Genomic DNA, 16,980 nt, shown 5'->3' on the forward strand with positions numbered 1-16,980 from the left:
TAGCTGGTTACATATTGATGATATCCTACACACTTAGGTAGGCATAAAGTAATGCTAACCCTATATTTTATACATTTATGTAAATCAATCACAGAAAAATAAGTGCGTGAATGTGAATGTATATAACAAGTCGATTGAAATTCAATTTGAAGGCTTTTCTTTTTCGTTTTAAATGAATATATATGCATCAATACTGATATATTTCCTCTCCCTACCTATGACTCTATGACTATGATGTGGACTAAAGGCATTAAGAAAATATAAGAATGACTATTGATTAAATAAAAATACTAATACGAGGGTAGTCTGAAAAGTTTCTGACCTAACAAGATATTTTTCAACATGGTCTCCTTGTAAGTCCGCCCATGCTATAGTATGATAACATATCTGTAACCAGTCCAGAAAGTGCTCAGCATTTTTCTCACGGATGCGATTTCCTCTTCATTTGACGATAATCTTTGCAGTCTACTCTCTGTACTGTAGTTTTGTTTGGGGCGAAAAATCCTAGTCACATCCCACAGTAATTAATTTCATGAGACAAATCAATTTTAGTTTTTTTGTGGGACAAATAAAACTACTTTACAGGACCAAAATATTTCGGTGGAACAAAAACCACGATATATGATATTGACATCATCAGCATGTCAATATTTGATGACGTCATTAAGGAATAGAGACGCTTCGTCCGAAATAGTAATAATATGATCGATTTAAAATTGAAAATTGATGGAAGTGCCTCCAAACGGCTCCAATGTCCCAGTAATGGAGCTTCAAACAGATTTAGCCGCAAATATTTATATTTACAGCAGAATTTTGGGCTATACCACGCATCCCTAGTACTATTTAACCAACTATCCCTAATTGTAATCATCATACAGAGGAACAATTATTCATTTAGAATAAGGAAGGAATTATTTATAACTAGATCGAATTCAACATACGATGGTGATCTGAAAACTTTCCGCCCTAACAAATAAACAAGGCATTTTGTCTGAATTTTTATTTTTCAACATAGTCTCCTTGTAATTCTACAGTCTTCTCCCAGCGATGTTCCCATCTCAGTAACCCATTCAAATAGTGCTCGGTGTTTTTCTCAGCAAAATAATTTGTTCTCTTCATTTCCTTACAGTCCACTGTTTGGACTGTATTTTGAGCATAAAATGGTGTATCCAAGTTTCATTAATTTAATTACTCCGTGCCTAAACTACGCCAACATAGCCATACTTGATTTTCTCCATTTTCACAAAAATAATCCCATAAATTCACTCAAACGACTGTTACACAACAACTGAGAGTCCAAAAGCTGTGAAACATTAGTGAGTAACTGTCAACAAAATCTAAATGCAAGGTACTCATTTTTATTTACAACTACTCCCATCTTCACGTTGAGGTCGGAAACTTTTCAGACCACCCTCGATCCAATGACTGATTTCACTTCCCAGCTCAGTCTCAATCCATACACCGATTTTATCTCTTATCCAGATTCATGAGTTGTACAAATATGATTTAACTTCATATGACGTTAAATTGTAGGTCGATGTTCATATCTGATAAACACAAATGACGTCATAATCAATTTATCAATAGAATCCATCGAGACTGCATTTTGAATTCGAACAATATAGATCAAATTATTCTTTGAGGTCTGATTAAACCGAATTTCTTTAAAAGGTCTCAAAAAACTCAAGACCAAATTACAAAAAGTTACCTACTTATGATCAGTGATTGAGTGGCGGGGTTGGGGCTCCATGTTCCTTTTTGATATTTATACTTTAAGGAACTCCAAACTTTCAAGAGGATAAGTAAATATTCTTTCTCTTTTTTTTTAAAGATGAATAAGAACACAAGAGTCAAAATTTATTTTCTTTAAAAAAAAAACACTTGAATTGAAATTACTTTTTTGAAATAAAAAAGAAAGATAATATATTTTCTATATTGTAACAAGAATCAGAATATATTTTGTTTAGAAAACCAACAATAATCGAAATTCATTTTTATTAATTAAAAAAACCCAAATCGATTTTTTGAAACAAGCATTTATTAAAAAAAGAAAAATCCAATTTCTTAAATGAATTAGTCGTCTAAGGTCGATGAAATACATTCTTAAGGGCCTTTTTTTTCAGGACAAAAACCAACACAAGTCCATACATTATAATTATTGGTGTATTTTTTGAATTTACTAATTGATATTTATAAGTATTCAGTTGCATATTAAATAATTAATTAATCCCACAGTTTAAAAATATAATTTATAATTAATTTCAATTGATCAAAATGAATCAATGATTAATTTGTTCGAAAATTAAAATAAGCCGTTATCTAAATTGTAACTTTATCAACATGTTTATACAAATAAAAACCTGGCTGGCATACATATAATAATACATATTTATATACCAGCAGAACGGAAGGTTCTGCTAATTACGATTATTTATAGTGATGGATTCGAGTTATAAATACTTATTTAAGTCAATTTTGAGTTATTAAATATTGAGTAAATTCAAGTTTGAGTTTTTGAGCGTTGAGTCAAGTGAGCTTGAGATCGAGTAAAGGCATTAGACAAAAAAAAATATTTTTTCTTTAATTTAATCAAATCTATGTCAGTTTGACTAACTCAACGAGGCAGTAAAAAACAAGGCCCCAATTAAACGAAAGACAATATTTCCCTTCAAAAATATGATCTTTTTGATGATATTTCTCTCACTCAGTTGTGTCTTGGATACGTCTAAAAAAAAAAACTTTTTTAAGGCCCATCAGTGATCTCATTTTTTAAGTTAGGCATTTTAAATTGCAGGAAATGTTGGCAGTATACAGAATGGAGACCTAAAACTTGCAATAGAATTTAATTAAGATTTCGAACTAGTTATTTTTATTATGATGTTGCAATACGCAATCAAACTACAGCTGAAACAAAATAAACAAGTTTTTTTTATTATTTTTATGTCTTTAAGTGTAAGAGCAACAACAAAAAAGGTAATGCTGTCAGTGCCGGGAAGGCTGCTGAGACCGTTGGCATCTCCCTCCGGACTACCTACAACATCAAAAGGTCAATTATAGCCCTATACAGCCCAGAAAAACCAAAACTTCTGCAGCAACAATTTGGCTCACATCTGGCCCTCTTCTAACCCTTATCTCAATCCCTAGAATTTGTAGTTTGGGGTCATTATGACAGGGTGGTACACCGTATGCCGTGCAACTGTGGGGAAGGTACGGCCACTTTGCTTTTTCACAATTTAGAAATAATTTTATTCAAAAAAGGCCATATCAGAGCCAAATATTATGGTGTGGATCAATTGAAGTCTTTTAATTATAATTGGCATTTATAACTATCTTCACTTATCCCGGGAATTTGAATATAAGGCCTATAATTTTGATATTGATCAAATAAAAAATAAATTGGGAATTTATCAGGTACTTGATTTTGTTCAAACTTCCTTTTGTGTTGAGGCACCATAAGAATATATATATTGTCTATAATTTCTTACCGATATAAGCTAATTAATTCTACAAGTTACATCTAAAAAGTGAGTTAAATAGATGTATGGTTGGTCTATTAATCGTAGATTTGTTGACTAATTGGATAAAAATTAATTATAAGTTCAGAGTAGGGAAGTTATAAAGTTCAAATGCCCACAATTATGTAACTCGTAAATACATAATAAATGCGTACTTTGAATAGATCAAAATTAAATAATATTTACCAATTAATAGTAGGAGGGTAATTAAAAAAATGACTGATGTAGTAAATAAATAAGGCGTTTTGAAACGTAGAAATTCTAACTTGAAGAATTTGCTGATACAAGTTACAAAGAAAAATTAGTTGAATAATTTTCGGTTCTTGTGATGAGGATAACGCAATAATTGATTATTCCTAAGATGAGGGACTCTCAACCTTTTTTGAATGATGTACCACTAGTAAAATATTAATTGAACCCAAATACTCCCTTACGAAGCACAAAGCATTTTGAGCTTCAGTGACAAGGGCGTCTGTAGTATTATATTTTGGAGGCGGGGGCTTGGTTTTAGATTTCCTTTTTTTTTTTAAATCAAATATTTCAAAAGTAGTTTTTTTTTAAAGATTTAAGAAAATTTGGAAAAACAATTCAAAAATCCTTATTTATAAACGAAAACTAAGATTAATATAAAATAAAGTAATATTAAATTTTTCCGAGAAAAATTTAAAAATCCATAACTATTCCCAGAAAATTAAATTAAATTTCCAATATTAATTTTTTTTAATACAAAATTTTAAACATTATATTTTCTAGTAAAAAACCAAAATTCCTTAATGGGGGGGCAAAAGCAAGATGTACAGCTTCTAAAAAATATTCTTTCAAAATTTCAAGTACCCCCCCTTGGAGTGCCTCCAAGTACCTCAATTATAATTATAAGTACTCCGGGGGACAATATAAAGTTCAAATACCTACACTTAGATTACACGTAAAGTCATAATAACCAAGTAACTTGAGTATCCAAATGAAATGATAGTTTCGAGCAAAGCTAAATAATATTAAACTCAACTCTATGAGGCGTATAATTTGTCACTCGGACAATCTGCATTGAATACAGTTTATAACTTTAGACAGGGACCGCGCAACAGGCGAGGGGGGGGAGGCAAGACCTCTCCACTTTTTGAGAATTTAGAATTATCAATCGTAGCAAAAAAAAAGAAATTGCTTTAAGTATAGTTATAGTCCCTCCCCCACACACTTTCAAAAACGATGCACAGAGACTGATACTCATAATTAGAGGTGAAAAACTTGTACAAATCTCTGAAAGGATATTTTTTTAAAGTAAAGTTTGGTAACCTGTAATGTATTACTGCTCTTGTTAATTATCTCTCCCTATTTTGAATATTCAAACGTATTAGCGAACCAGGAGCACTTTAGTTTTCTTGGTCAGCAGATATGTCGCCTATCAAATCTTTGATTTACACTCACGAGGATTAAGACAATTTTCATGTCTTTACCCATAATATATGTATTTTGAATCTGAATTCGATGAGTTCGGATTACACAAAAGAACAATTCTTCTTAGTGTAATAAAACATTTACGTGCAATGAGTATAAAATGTCAATTCATAGGAATGACAGGCTCAAAATTATCAAGAAAATAATATTATTCCTTATATTAAATTGTTAAATTACATATATATATGATGACGCCACTGCCAAATTGTATCCTCAAAATTATATAATTAGCCGAATTATTTATTATTATATAAAAAATGACATTCAAATATTTAGAAGCAGACTATTTTATCTTACTTAAAAATCTACAAAAAATATATTCAATTCCTAACAAGTATTAGAAGAGTGAGTCTTACATGGTCTGTCCATTTGAGGAATTTTTCTCCGGAGAGGAGGCATGAATCAAGTTCTACCACGCTCTCCAAGGCCGCCGCCGAATTCAATGGATGAATCCCTTCAGTACCCATCCTTTTCTTATTAGATCCCATCAAATAATAATAAGATAATCAAGGAAGAGCACCAGGATTTGTATCTAGGTACTATAGTATATTCGCCGCTTCTTACTTCAAGGTTGTGAGTAACCAATGTAATATTTATAATATTTTATATCTTAGATTGAAAGGAAGACACTTCAAACTATATTATTAAATTGTATTCCTATTGATGGCTTCTTCCATTTTAAGGATGAAATACTAATAAAAATCGTGAAAACGAGGATGTAATAATATTTATTATAATATTAGCTCCCATTTATAAAGGTATTTGAGGAGGACTCACTAAAAACAATAACACACATTCACGAGAATAATAAAAGAATATGCACACTCTCCTCACGATCTGACAAGTAATTAGTAACTGAAGGCAAACACATACAAAATCTCCGCTCCCTCTAATGAGATCCTCCTTTGGGTGCGCGACGCCCGTATCTCTCTTTTTTTCTTTTTTCTACTTCTTCTTCTAATGTAGGAGCTCTTCTTGCTGGTGGTGCTTCCAAATCACATTATTCGTTCCCTTTTCTGTCTATGGTAATATGAATATATACATATATATAAAAGAGTGTGTTCTTGATAAAACAGGGAACATTCAAGAACCCCATTATAGTTTTTTATCATAAATCTTTTTTTACTTTACTTTAAAAAGTTATTCAATGTATTAATAGTAGTAATAGTAGTTTGTCTGTAGTAAGAGAGTGCGCGTTTTTTTACCTTGGGTAAATAATATTTGTCCCCCACCCGCCCGCCCGGACAAGCCGATTCGCCAAACCGTTTTAACTCTTTTCTTAATTTTTTTCGCCCAAAAAATTTCCATTCTTGAGAAACTACAAGTGTTGTTGCAGAGTCTCGTGACGCCATGTACATACAGTCTTACGCATATTATGAATGATGATGATGCGTCACTCAAGCGCACTGAAAACTGTTGCTTCCTTATAATTTGGCGCGTGCACCTCACTCACTCATCTCATCTTTTGTGTGTCAAAAATTAAGTTTAATAACAAGTAAGAAATTATATTGTTATGTTGTCGCTAACAAAAATCCCTATTTTTCTTTTAAAGATGAAAAAGGCTCCTAGTGACGAATTGTGGAATTAAAGTTAAATTCCCTTAACAGATTTATTAATAATATTATATTACTACAACAAGGGCGTAGATATGATATTTATCATATAAAATGAAGGAGCCATTTTGGATTGATGGAATATTTAATATTCCATCAATGAGCAATCTGTCCCCATTTATGCCCATCATGGCGATATCCCATTTACGTAAAGTCTACTCTTGTTCCCTGTTATCAATTTTTCTCTACTTATTTCCCCCTAGTTATCAGTAGCAAGCGTCCGCAGGATTATTTTTTGAAGGCTTGGTTTATTGAAAAAAAAAAAATTCATAAGTATTGATATAAATTAATTTTTTGGAAAAAAAATTGAAAAAAGTCTGAAGGATCGTTCCCAAGGACTCATAAGACTAGGCCTAATAAATAAGGACTGACACAACACCAGTTATCAGTGTCCTAAAACTTGACTGGTTGAATTCAAATTCGCTCTTGTTTAGCTCTGAATTACAATTCACAATTTAACAACTATGATTCCATAGATGGAAAGAGTATGAGGTCAAATATGTTCAAACTTACTTTATTTCTTAGAGGGGTAAAGGCTTTGAGATAAATTAAAGATATCTAAAATATATAGATATACATTGTTGGGGAAAATTTTCAAAAATTACATTTTTATGAATTTTTTTATTATTCAATCATATTTTGAGACAGTTTAGAATAAAAGTTCAGGCAAAATTAACGGGGAAAAGACTCAAAATAATTTGGTAACAGTAAGCAATTCTTCTCAAATATGGAATGATTATATTCAAGAGTATATATTAATACATAAGACTCTCCCAAAATCTTTTTGCATGTGTCCAGAGCCCCAATCGTCGTTATCTACGACCCTTAGTAAGGAATGGAGTCTGTTGTGTGACATTAGCAAAAAACTAGACGATGCAAATGCTAAAAGATAACGAATAGAGAGACCACGTGATTAAAATACCTTAAATGTTGATAACTACTTTTTTTCATCTCCAACTCGTATCCAAATATTATCACTTTTTTAGTTATTAATTTTTTATTAATAATTTTCTTGCCCTTATAAAAATGCAGCTGTTGCTTTACACTTATTTCATGGATGATTCTCATTTTCTTCTTATATATTTTTTTCTCACTGCTTAGGAAGGGGTACTTAAAAGTTCACAAATCAACGTTAAAGTCACGGATAAAAGGGAACATCAGTAGAAAATTGTCAGCTGACCACAAAATACTCAATTATTTTTATACAACTGGAGTAAAGCTGTGGTTAGAATAAAATAGATATTTTACAGAGAATTACCAAAGCCCATACTGATAAAAAACTGCTTTCCCCAAACGTAAATAATTTAATTTATTTTACCATAAACTTACATTAGGATTGTGATATTTGTCTTTTGTTAATCTACAGTTTTTACGTTAAAAGGGATTGCAAATCTTAGAGACTCATGCAGAGAGTGGAGAAAACATACGTACCAAGGTATACTGTATACAAATGAATATAATGCGAAAAGCGCTTAGTAATATTATGTATTGTTGTCCATGAAACTTCTAACGAGTTGACATGGCAGGCTTAGAGTACCGGTTTTTGAGGGCGCTGGATTTCTTAGACATAGAGGGGCCTCATGATAAGATTTCTATCATAATCATTCATATGAACCTTCAACAAGAGTAGTTGACTTCATTTTTCTAAATATCAAATTATTTATGTTATCTTTTTTGAAAAGCTTCTATGGAAATCTGTTGTAGTACATATAATGTTTACTTTAATTATATAATGCAACCTTTTTTAGGTAGCCAATTCTTGATAACTATCCAAGGGCGTCCGCAGCATTATATATATGTATAAATATACTTTTTTTTTTCTATTTGTGTGGGGGGCGGGGGGTTGGAATTATTTTTATTTTTTTCTATTTCAAAAATTAAATAGAACTGATTTGAAATTTTCCAAAAAATGAAAAGAACCGATTTCAAAATACACAGCAATTTGCAAAAATTTAATTATTTGGAATAAAATATCGACTATTAGATTTTTTTAAATCCACAGGAATTTAGAAAAAAAATCAAAAATGAAATTTCAAAAATTATATCTTTTAATTTTTTTTCAAAAATCCAGAAAAAAAAATCACAAAAAATTAATTTACATTCGAAAAAAAATTAAAAATATAAAGTTATTTATAGAAAATTAAATTTAAAAAATTTCAAATATTAAATCTTTTTTAAAAAAAATCAAAATCCATAGTTGGTCACAAAAAAATTTAAAACTATTCACCGAAAATTATATCTAAAAATTCTACAGCAATTTATAAAAAATTTAATTTTTTGAAAACAATTTAAAAAATCCACAGCAATTTACAGAAAAAATGAAATTCCAAATAATACATTTTTTGGAAAAAAATTTCAAAAATCTACGACTGTGCACAAAAATTTTCACAAAATTAAATCTACAGCTGTGCACAAAAATTTTCACAAATTAAATTTAAAGCTATTGACAGAAAATTAAATTTAAAAAACTTATAAATCCAAAACTGTTAACAAAACAATTTTTAAAAAAAAATTTCAAAAATCTAAAACTATTCACAGAAAATTAAGTTTAAAAATCCACAGCAATTTATAAAAATTAATTTTTTTGAAAAGAAGTTTCCAAAATCCACAGCAATTTATAGAAAATATTTAATTTCAAATATTAAATTTTTTGCTCTGCAAATAATTTTCCCAAATGAAAAAAATTTTTACCCCTATTTTTACGTAAATTTTTTTCATCCTAACCAAAAACAAATCTAGTAAAAAGGGAAAATTCATTTATTTGAGGGGGTCTACAATCCCTCCAGCCATCCCCTAGGGACGCCTCTGCTATGATAGTATTAGTTAATTATTACTAGCATTTGCCCATAGTTTAACAAGAGCTAATTTGATTTATACGGATCGACTTTCAAAACATCAATAAAGGGGATTCCACAGCTGATGATGGCATAGATTGTAAATTATCATTTATATTTGGAGTAACAACGTTTTAATAGATCCTCAACATATCCGTCCTCTCCAATATATAGATACATATATCAGGTTGTCATGGACCCGTTCACACTTTCTCTGTTCATCCGTTTGTTTCTGGAAAATTTCAATTAGGCGATCATTACTTAATTTCACTTAGTTCACTTTTTTAAAAGAAAAGACGATCTGGCGATCAGCTATGGCCAAGTTTAGTTAGGGACGAAAAACATTTTTTTTTTCCTTGTGGGATATCCATTTTATGGTACGTCACTTTATCCTTTTTTTATTCATTATGCAGAATTAATCTAGTTAGTTCTCCATTAAAAGGTTGAATTCATCAAAGTTACACCGTTAGACGCTGATTAAAGAGTAATTAATTATATAGGGCAAAAGTAGGTTACTCAATTTTGACAAAACTTGATGATATGGCAACATGGTCTTATCTTTGGTACTAGGATAAAAGATGTCCTTGGAGAACAATTAACAATAAAAATAATCCCTGCTAAGACGCTAAAAATGAACAGAAACATTAACGATGCTTATTTTTTTATTCTATATCCAAGCCATATATTTTGTTAGTTAATTATCAAGATATGATACTTTCTCAGCCTCAAAGTTCTTAATCATGTTCATTACATAGAATAGTAAGATAATAATAGCATCATTATCTAGATGGAAAAAGAATTGGAGGAATTCATCAAGCAAATCTTTTCAAATTAGCTTTATCTTCTTCCTGTAAGATTTATCTTTTTAAGAAGACTGAAACAATTATTTATAATATTGTTTAAATGATTTACTATATTGACATCTCTGATCAAATAAATATCAAACACTTGAGCTTTATAATATTAGAATCCGGAATGTATATGTCCAGGGGCGTTCGTAGGAAGATATATGTATTAATTATTATTATTTATTTTTTCAAAAAAAAAAAAAAATAATCAAAAGTTATAATTTTTTGAATATCAAAAATCCATAGTTATTCACAAAATTTTTAATTTAAAATATTAAATTTGCGTAAAAAAGTTAGAAAATCCATAAGTATTCAGGAGAAATTATTTTTTTTAGAAATAAAATCCATAGCAATTTACTAAAAATCAAATTTTTGGAAAAAATATTAAAAAACATTTCAAATATAAACTTTATCACAATAATTTTAATAATTTTTTTGTAAAAAAAAATTAAAAATTAAATGTTTTAGAAAAAAAACTTCAAATGTCAATTTTTTTGAAAAAAAAATTCAAAAATCTACAGTTATTCACAAAAATTTGCAGTTTATGAAAAAAAAATTTAAAAAAACACGGCTATTTGTAAGAAATCAGACTTTGTGAACAAAATTTCAAACGTTAAATTTTTTGCTCTACTGCATAATTTGCATGGATGACAAAAAAAATGTAATAAGCAAAAATTCCATTGGGGGCTGCAGTCCTTCCAGCCACCCCAGTTGGAAGGGTTTTCCTCAAGTACATATATAATTATCATTTAATGGTTAGGAATTGTTCACGGCTTAAGAAGAGTTAGTTCAAATTCAATCAATCAACGTACAGTGGAAAGGAGAAATAGGTAGAAAAATTGACAGCTGACAACAAAATATTCTGGGATAGGAGATGTACACAAGAACTTAGTTTTTGGGATGAGCAAACATATTTTTAAATATGTCTTTTATTTTTAAAGAAATCGAAAATTAACGTGGTAATCCAGTATTACTAGAAAGCAAAAATTTGTTCAGGATAAAAAAATTTACTTGAAAATAGTGGTAAAATTTCTTTTTTGAAAGGTCATTAGGGCAAATCATGCAATATAACAAAAAATTAAAGATACAAACTTTTTTTTCTTAAAAAGGTAATGGATCTTTGAAATTTTTTTACGAAAAATTTTATATATGATTTTTTTTTTTTTTTTTTTTTCAAAAAATTTAACTTTTGAATAGCTATGGATTTTTTTTTTTTTTCCACAAAGTTTTGATTAACAAATATCAATACTTTCAACATTAATCCTCTTGAATCAATGCTTAGGAATCATAAATCATTAATTTCCGCTCCATAGTAAACTTTTTCTAGTATGTGAATAAGAGTCGCTTATCCATAACAATCTTCAATGTATCTCACAACTTTTCTTTCTAAAGAAAAGAGAGCCTAAATTAACTAGTAGTTAGTCCATTCCAAAATTTAGTAAATGATTTACTTGTATATATTTCCATGAGTGGACAATTGTCCGAAAACATTTTTACCGAAGGACCATTTGGAGCAATTGGACGATAAAATTATATTCAATATTTTGATGTATACAATCATATATTTTAATTCAATTTTATATTCAATATACATAATATGTTTAACATATAGGTAATTTCAGACTTGTTAGCGTTCTGCTATCGTGACGTTCCCTTTTTTTCTCCTTTTTTTCGTTCAGCGTGCATTGTTCGGTCATTATTTCGTTCCGTTCGGCGTTCAAATCATAAGGTAGTACTTTATGACGGCAAATTGCTACTTCCACTTTGATATTGTCAAGAAGGCCTCTGCATCGGATCCTGAAAGGCCTGAAAATTGGGGCCAAGTAATAGTAGGATATCCTCAAGGGGGCGGTCTTCTCCCGGGTTGAAGTACAACTAACACAAGGAGAATTTTATTTATGTTCGTTGAACGCCGTTCAATCTGGCGTTCTATTCACACCCCAGAGTAAATTAATATGGGTTATTTTGTAAAAAAAAAATTTTTTTTTTTGATTAATGATCATTATAGAAACACAACATATAAGCTTCGAATGTATTTAAGATCTTTACCATTATAGTATTTTAAATAAATTAATTAATAAACAAACACGACCACAATTCAAATGGAAGAAATGCTAATTAATTTTACATAATCAAATAATTATCATTCCACGTAATGGTATATTCATATTGACATAAAGTCATGACGAACAAGTATAATGTCATTTTCATAGATGATAATTAATAAAATAAATATTTTTCTGTAAAAAGAAAACTCTTTAATTTACGTTATATAACTATTATAGCATATACACAATACTTAAAATATGAAATATCATTTTTCGGAGAAATATTCCAAATGGTCATTTGGCGAAAAATTGGTTCGGCAAAATGTATGCCCGACAAAAATATTTCCGGGCAATTGTCCTAGAACCATATATTTCCTAACAGTTAAATCCTACGAAAAGTATTTTATTCCATACAGTATATTAATAATATTTGCTAATAGTGTAGCAATAGAGTGTATTATAGCCAAAATACTTTGCGTGGGCACCATGCCGAATGCAATTATGTCGAATGAACACATTGCCGAATGACCACTTTGCCGAAATAAATATAAAATGCACTTACTTTAAAAGATACAATGTTTAATTATTTGCAACTAATTGTAATGATTAAGTATTGATCAATTAATAATTGATTCATTTAATTATGAGGATGCTTTAGTGGTTGGCACAAACCAATATTAGTACCGCTATAGAAAAAAATCAAGACTATATCTAAATAAATAAACTACAAAGATAAAATATTTTTAAATAGGTAATTAATAGATTAAGTCAATCAATCAATGATTCAAAGGATTCAATCGACAATTCGAATGAATCAATCGTTTAAATCTAATGTTTTAGAGCTCCTATGTACTTGGTCAATCGTCATCTCCTGATTGATCCTTATATATTCCAAGGTTGTCTCCGACCCTATAACTATCAAGTTATATTTGGCATTAGAGTAGTCCAGTAGATAATTATATTTTATGGGAGGATAAATAATCATCAAATATATTTATCATTGCTTTTGCCACAGTATCTGTTCAACAAAGTAGTCATTCGTCAAAATTTCTGTTCATAAAAGTGACTTTCAGAAAGGTTTCTTAGAGCCTTTAAATACATACATACGACGAGGAATCAGCAAGATCTATTTTGTAGCAGTGGCTCAGGGGTGAGGGGGGAGCAGATGGGGCACTTTTTCAAGCCTCTTATCGATTATGAAATTTTTTACTACCTTAACTCGAACATATGAGCTCAGCCAGTAGAATACTTCTGAATCATGGAGCCGAGGGTCATCATTTGGCCATGAATGTCAGCAACTGGCCCCCCCATAAATAATAAATTATGTGTTGTAAGGGCCGCAGTATAGTCCTGCTGGAACAAATAATTTCCCTCTGTGTAGTGGAACTTCACCAAGGGCAAGACCACATCCTGTATGACGATCTGGCATTCCTTGGCCCCGATTTTCAGGCCTTTCGGGAACCAATACGGGGGCATCATTCCTACGCCTGATGCCACGATTCCTAGCATAACCACAGAGGCTGGGAACTAAGTCTGGTTGACCGACGGAACCTCATTGACCTTGTAAGTGAGGTAGCAGTCGTTCTTTGAGTTTCTCAACTAGTCCACACTACAGTTTTTCTTGTTTTGTTGCTGAACTGTACACGAATCAAATCGGCATTACTTTGCCTTTTGGTCTTCATCTCGACGATGAATAAACCGATTTTTGTCAATTGTTGCTCATTTGAACGTTAATATTCACCAAATTATTATGTTAAAAAATCTAAAAACCTAGTTCTAAAGTGGCTCACACTATCAAAGTCGAAGTCGTAATTTAAGGTCGTAGAGTGTATATGATACTACCTTATGATTGGAACACGGAACGGAACAGAAATAATGGCTGAATGAAGAAAACAAATTGAATGGAACGATGAACAGTAAGCCAAAATAGGGGAACGCTTAAACGCCTGGTAAAAACTAATGTGATAAAATTACAAAAATTGTCCTGCTATAGCGTTTGAAAACAAAACATGAAGGCTTAAAAAAAATTCCGACTGGACGTTTCTGATTTATGTATATTAAAAAATATAATTCATGTTCAAATTTACGTCATAAGTAAATAACTAAACTCAATTTTTTGACTTGTCATTAAATATGTTGCAAGCATACATATAAGAATAATTTTAAAATATATAATAATTAATTATAACAACAATAATGAACATAACCCTATAACAATAATAATGAACATAACCCTATAACACAATACTCTATCAATTGGTATGCATGAGATTTTAAATCCTCAATTTGAGTTATTTGACCATTTTTGAGCTCAAAAACTTTTGCGATGCAATTGCAAATTTATGATCAATGAATCATTAAACCAAATGTTGTAAATGTACGTCTTATCAAAAAAGTGAACCAGGTGTTTTTTTGAAAATTCCATATATAATTTTCGAGGTGCTGGATGGAGTAAATCATTTAAAAAAAAAAAAATCTGAAAAAGTTTTTAGATAGTTACCCTGAATGTTAGTCCTTATGTGTGGGTCCTTGAAATATGTCTTAATAGTTTGAATGGTTTATTAAACGATTTATGAAATATTTATTAAAATTATTGTATTTTATATAATAAGAATATATTATATTGTTACTCGATTATATAATTTATTCTACTATATAATCAGGAGTGTCCGCAAGAGCTGTAGACGCCCAAATTAAGGAATTTTTACTTTTTGCTATAATTTTTTTCGTCATTTGGGCAAATTATGCAGCAAAGCAAAAAACTTAATATTTGAAAAATTACTTTTGAAATATTTTTCCCCAAAAAATTAAGTTTTTGTGATTCGCTATAGGTTTTTGAATTTTTTTTCAAAAAATTAAATATTTCAACTTTTTTAGCAAAAAAATTAATTTTACAATTTTTATTTTCTAGTAAAATTATTATTTATTAGAAACTATAGATTTTTGAAAAAAAAAATTAACCATTCAAATGTAATTTTTGAATTTTTTTCTTTTTTGCAATGTTTTCTTTTTTTGAAAAACTGTAGTTTTTTGATTTTTTTTCAAAAAATTAAGTATTTCAAATTTTTTACCAAAAAAATTAATTTTTCAATTATTTTTCCAGAAAATGTAATTTTCTATGAGTAACTATGTATTTTTGAATTTTTTTTCCAAAAATTTTTATATTTCCAATTTCACTTTTTTCTCACAAAAAATTTAATAATTAAAATTTTCATGTTTCAAATTTTTTTTCTAGAATTTAATCTTGATTCGTTCACATTATTCTAAGAATAAAAGTATATTTGAAATTAATATTTGGAGTTAATAAGAAAAAAATTATTTACTCCAAGATAATTGAAAAACATTTGGATAATCGCCATTACCTCCTCAATTTTACAAAACTTAATTGACTTAATTGGAATGAGCCTTAATTCATTTGAAAGAAACCATTCGTGTCTGATAAAGCTTCTGGTCTTGTTATGGAGAAATATGGAGTAGCTGAAGACCAAAAATATGATTATTAATTAGTTATACCTATATATATATATATATCTAAAAATATATTTATACAATAACTAATTAGAGTACATTAAAGTTTTATTTCATTTTTCTGTCAATGTATGTCCAAAACTGTTTAAAGTTCATCTATTTAGTTATCGAACATAATAGTTATGTCCGATTTTTTCAACTGTCTGATATCTCTCCAGTCTTACCTGAAAGGCCCCTAGTGAGGATTGGGTACCCCTCCACCCCCCCAAGCACACATAAAAAATACAACTTTAAAACAAGAAAGAAGGCTTTTAATAATTTTAATGGAAGGGGAAGTGATATCACTGTGACTTTCCTTTCTTCTATTCCCATGCAAATAATTTGAAAGATGGCTTCAAGGTGAAGTAGATGATAGTATTAGGATACATAAATAAAGACTATGGGAAGTATTCGTCTAATGACTTTTTCCAGAATGTGTTGTTGACATAGATACATAGGAATTGAAGTATATTACAGACACAATATGATAATATGTAGGTTTATTGTATGTATTTATTTCAAAATTGAACCTCCACAACATTCTGATTTTTTTATTCTTTTTATTTAAATGGGAAGTGGTAGTCTTTTTATCCTATAAGATATACTTTTCACACCCAATTGTTATTGTCTCAAGGGTATATATGTTTCTCAAAACTGAGTGTGGATTAAATTGGTATTTGCTGGATGATATATCTTTTTTTTTAGAAAAAAATCCAAAAAATTCAAAAATTCACATTTATTCACACAAAATTCAATTTTTGTCTAAATAAATTTGAAAAATTAAATTTTTTCTAAATAAATTTGAAAAATTGAAAAATTAAATTCTTTGGGGAACTTCAAAAATCCATAATTTTTTTAATATCAAGTTTTTGAAAAAAAAAACTCATATATTAAATTTTCTATAAAAATCAAAAAATCCGTAATTTCGAAGTGGCAAGTTCGATAAATTATTCTCAAATTTTATCAAAAAATTATTTTTATTATATCTTATGGGTGTGCCGCAAATATCAATGAAAGTATTCAAAATTATTTGTTGCATTAAAAAAAATTACAAATTGACATATTTTATTTGAAAAAGTGTAATTTATGGAGCCAATATAAGTCTTTTAAATCGAATAAAGGCTTTAAACTATAGTTAAAATTTTTTGGACATCTTAAAA

General features: G+C 29.3%; 1 protein-coding gene across 1 annotated transcript in view; it reads right to left on the reverse strand.

Annotated features, from left to right (window-relative positions):
• LOC121129044 (1-phosphatidylinositol 4,5-bisphosphate phosphodiesterase classes I and II-like) overlaps positions 1 to 5,827 on the reverse strand; it is a 169,658-nt gene extending 163,831 nt beyond the window's left edge. The window contains 1 exon segment of the mRNA XM_040724710.2: positions 5,327 to 5,827. Within this exon segment, the coding sequence (XP_040580644.1) occupies positions 5,327 to 5,458 (132 nt within the window). The 5' untranslated portion in view covers positions 5,459 to 5,827.
• Positions 5,828 to 16,980: the final 11,153 nt, after the last annotated feature.

This window comes from Lepeophtheirus salmonis, chromosome 14, assembly GCF_016086655.4.
Source record: "Lepeophtheirus salmonis chromosome 14, UVic_Lsal_1.4, whole genome shotgun sequence".
Taxonomy (NCBI): Eukaryota; Metazoa; Arthropoda; class Copepoda; order Siphonostomatoida; family Caligidae; genus Lepeophtheirus; species Lepeophtheirus salmonis.